This window comes from Marmota marmota, unplaced genomic scaffold, assembly GCF_001458135.2.
Source record: "Marmota marmota marmota unplaced genomic scaffold, marMar, whole genome shotgun sequence".
NCBI lineage: Eukaryota > Metazoa > Chordata > Mammalia > Rodentia > Sciuridae > Marmota > Marmota marmota.
The window spans coordinates 5554007-5557353 of record NW_026000001.1 but is presented as its reverse complement, the minus strand read 5'-3'; the positions used below and the strand labels follow the sequence as shown (position 1 = coordinate 5557353).

The 3347-nt window shown below is 61.4% G+C and overlaps 1 protein-coding gene across 1 annotated transcript in view; it reads left to right on the top strand.

Annotated features, from left to right (window-relative positions):
- Window positions 1-2929, top strand: part of Mrpl23 (mitochondrial ribosomal protein L23) — a 15558-nt gene extending 12629 nt beyond the window's left edge. The window contains exon 5 of the mRNA XM_048807879.1: window positions 2098-2929. Coding sequence (XP_048663836.1) covers window positions 2098-2121 — 24 coding nt within the window. The 3' untranslated portion in view covers window positions 2122-2929. The remainder of the gene's footprint in view (window positions 1-2097) is intronic.
- The last annotated feature ends 418 nt before the right edge of the window (window positions 2930-3347 follow it).

Here is a 3347-nt window from a genome sequence, read left to right as displayed (position 1 = left end):
CAGGCCTCCGCCTGCCCTCTTGAGTTCTGGACCCCATTGTGTAGCGCCACCCTGATGGTCTGAGCAGAGTCCAACTCTCCTCTTGCTGGAAGGCTTGGAGATGGAGACGGGGAGTCAGCCCCCACACTCCCCCCAGCCGCAGGCGGGAGGGCACCCTGGCTGGAGGTGAAGGCCCTGCAGACTGCACCTTCAGTGTTGATTTAGGGGAGGGGAGGTCAGGAAGTGGGGCAGGAGGAACGCAGTCAACTGTATTTTCCTTAGAGAAATAATTCATGGGGCCCTGGCGTGCTGAGGACCCTCACTCAGGCAGGGGAGGAGGGATCCCATCCTTCATGGTGACTCCGCACACAGACTGTTAACGGCTCCACAGGGGCTCCAGGCAGCGGCCAAGGTTGCCCTTCATCAGGCCTGCCATGCCCCCACGCCTAGCTCCTCTTCTAGCCTTGTCCCAGCCCCCAGAATTCCCCCACAGTCCAGCTAGGGGCAGAGGCGGGGCCTTGAGCAGCTGAGACCTGTCCCCCAGCACCTGAGCAGCTTCCTGGGCCAGCCATGGTGTCGCAGTGACGCAGTGGACACTTCTGGCCCAGACGTCGTCTCCTGCAGTGAGACAGCTTGAGCTGATGTGTTGGGGGAGACTTGGCCAAGGGGACATGCTCATGGCCAATGGAGAGATGGACATGGGTCAGGAACACTCATCCCCCAGCCCTTGTTGGGAGCCCCCCTTTGCCTCTCTACCCTCCTGACCCCAGGAAAGAGACTGGCTGAGGGCAGAGCCTGGAGGGAAGGCCCTCTGTACCCCTCCAAGCACACAGCTTGGGCCCTGAATGAGGTGCCCATGGTGGGAGAGACCAAGGCTGACCCCTGGGGAGCCAGCTGGGTGTTGCCTTGGAGACATGGTGAGGCTAGCCTCCAGCTTGCGACCTCCAGCTCGCACCCAGGGAGCAGGTTCACACGGGATCCCATTTGGGGTCTCCTACTTAACAGACAGATAATGCCTGACCCTCGCCAGGTTTTCCCAGGCACCAGCCCTGCCTACTCAAGGGGTTCTCTAGGCTCCCAAGACCCCCTCTGGTTCCCAGAGGCCTCATGCTACTCTTGCCCCTCTGACACAGGAGGCTCGGTGCCCCAGGAGCCCCTCATGCCCTGGATGGAGCAGAGCTGGCCGGCTGCTCAGTACCAGGCAGATGAGGTGGGGGTGTACCAGTGGGGGGGGTGCTCTGCGCTCAGGAAGTGGGCCCCGCTGGGCACCCTACCCCAGGTACCCGGCCCCGCTGCTGTGAGGCCTGGAGAGAGAAGACCAGCACATAGTGGGCCCTGCCTCTGCCCTACATAGGCGTTCCTTCTGCATGGGGACGTGGTGGTCATCCTCTGGTTCCAGCTCTGCCCCGCCAGTGACTCCAGTGACCCGTGTCCCTAGTGCGGTTCTCTCCCATGTGTGGGCCTCTCCCCTGCACATTACTGCAGTCCCTGCATGCTTGGGTGGGACCCTGTCCCACCAAATGCCTCTGTCCCTGCAGAGGGACTTGATTGAGATAAAGCTCCTGGGGCTGACGGGAACCGTGGCCCCATTGCCTGGGTGTCCCCAGCAAGGCAAGAGACGGAGGGAGACCCAGACGGGTGGGGTCTCTGCCTGGGCCAGCTTTCCAACACCCTCCCTCCTAGGGACATCTGCTGCTGGGAGCAAGGACAGGGGCTTCCTGAGTGAGGTATGCCCCCTGGGTTTTCCCACGTGGCATCTAGTTCCACTGCAGGAGGGATGGGAGACCCTCACGGTCTCTGCTGCACAGGAAGGACTGGGCTGGGGCTGGTCCAGGCTCTTCTGGGCCCACCCCTTCACCTGTGTGCCTGTGTTACGGCCACAGCAGGCCTACATCAGCGGCCTCTGGGAGCTAGCACAGGGAGAGGGAGCGCTGGAGGCCTTGGCCCCTGCTGCAGAGAGCGAGCCCACGCAGCTCCAGCGGCCTGGGGCGCAGGTCACCCAGAGGCCGTCGCCCATGTGGGGTCCTGGAGGTCTTCTGGCCTCCATGCCCTCCACGGTGGCCCTCTTCCACAGTCCCCTGCATCCAGGGAAACAGTACTTCCTCTGTCATCCACCAGGTCTTAATGCAGAGGGGAAGCTGAGGAAACCAGGCCGCCTGGAAGGAAGCCCTGAGCAGCCATCATCTGGGGTCCTGTCAGGAAGTCGGCTCTGCAGACAGGAAGGCAGCTGCCACCCAGCTACAGCCAGGCCACAGCTGGGGTCTGGGCATGTCGAGAGGCCCAGGTGCTGTGGGCATCCCCAGCCCCCGCGGTTTCCTCCTGCACAGGAGGCTGCTTCCTGTCATCTGGTGACACAATTGTCCCCTACCTGACTTCACCTGGGGCAGAGAGAGCTGGCCTTGCAACATTCATTTCTGTTCTTTCAAAGCCTTTATTGAAAGGTGGCTCACATACCACACGCTCCACCCACCTGAGTGGGTGCCGCGGGGGCCGCACACCTGCGACTGGCAGGCACTTTCGTTAACCCGGAAACAACCCTGCATAGCTCAGCTGTGGCCCCCGCTCTCCTCCCCGGCCCCCGGAACCTCCTGGATGGGGGTTTCTATCCTGATGGACCAGGCTTCATTCTTCAGTCATCCACCATGGCCTGTGGCTACTCCCACCCTGTGGCCCTTGCGAGACACTGTTGCTGTGCACATCTTTGCATGGACCTGAGTTTCCATCACCTAGCAATGGACATGCCTGGCCCAAGGCTGTTGGCCTCCCTGTGTGCAGGATTCCTCCCTGCCACCCACTGCCATCTCCGTGCCTCTGGCCAATACCCTAGAGGCTGCCCATAGCCCTTACCACCCTCCCCAAGCACCTCTCCCAGCTCTGGCCCATGCAGCCACTGAGTGGTTGGTCCCTCTCCTTCCTTCTCCACTGTCTCTCAGTCCCTGTTGGACAAGCATGGTTGTCTTTCAGTGTGTCCCGACCTCAGGGTTTGCTGCAGTACATGTTTTCCTTGGTCATCGGGCACAGGGGGCGCCCACACTGAATGCATGGCCTTCTTCCTCCCCACCGGGCACGCCACAGCCTCCTGGGAGAGCAGAGAAAGGTGGTCCCTGGGAACCTTGCCTGTGTCCCACCAGCTCGCCATGGCCAAAGCTGGAGACCAAGAGGCCCCAGCTCACAGGACGCCCCGTGGGGATGCCCAGGCCACCTGCAGAGCAGCCAGCTCCATGCACAGGAAAGCAACCTTCTCAGCATCTGCACCCCCCACCCCCAGCCTGTCTGAGATCAGCCCCAGCACCAATCCCCCCAAATCACTTCATTATTTCTTTGTAAATAGTGTTTTTCTTAGTCAAAATAATCAGGTTTTTTGTTGT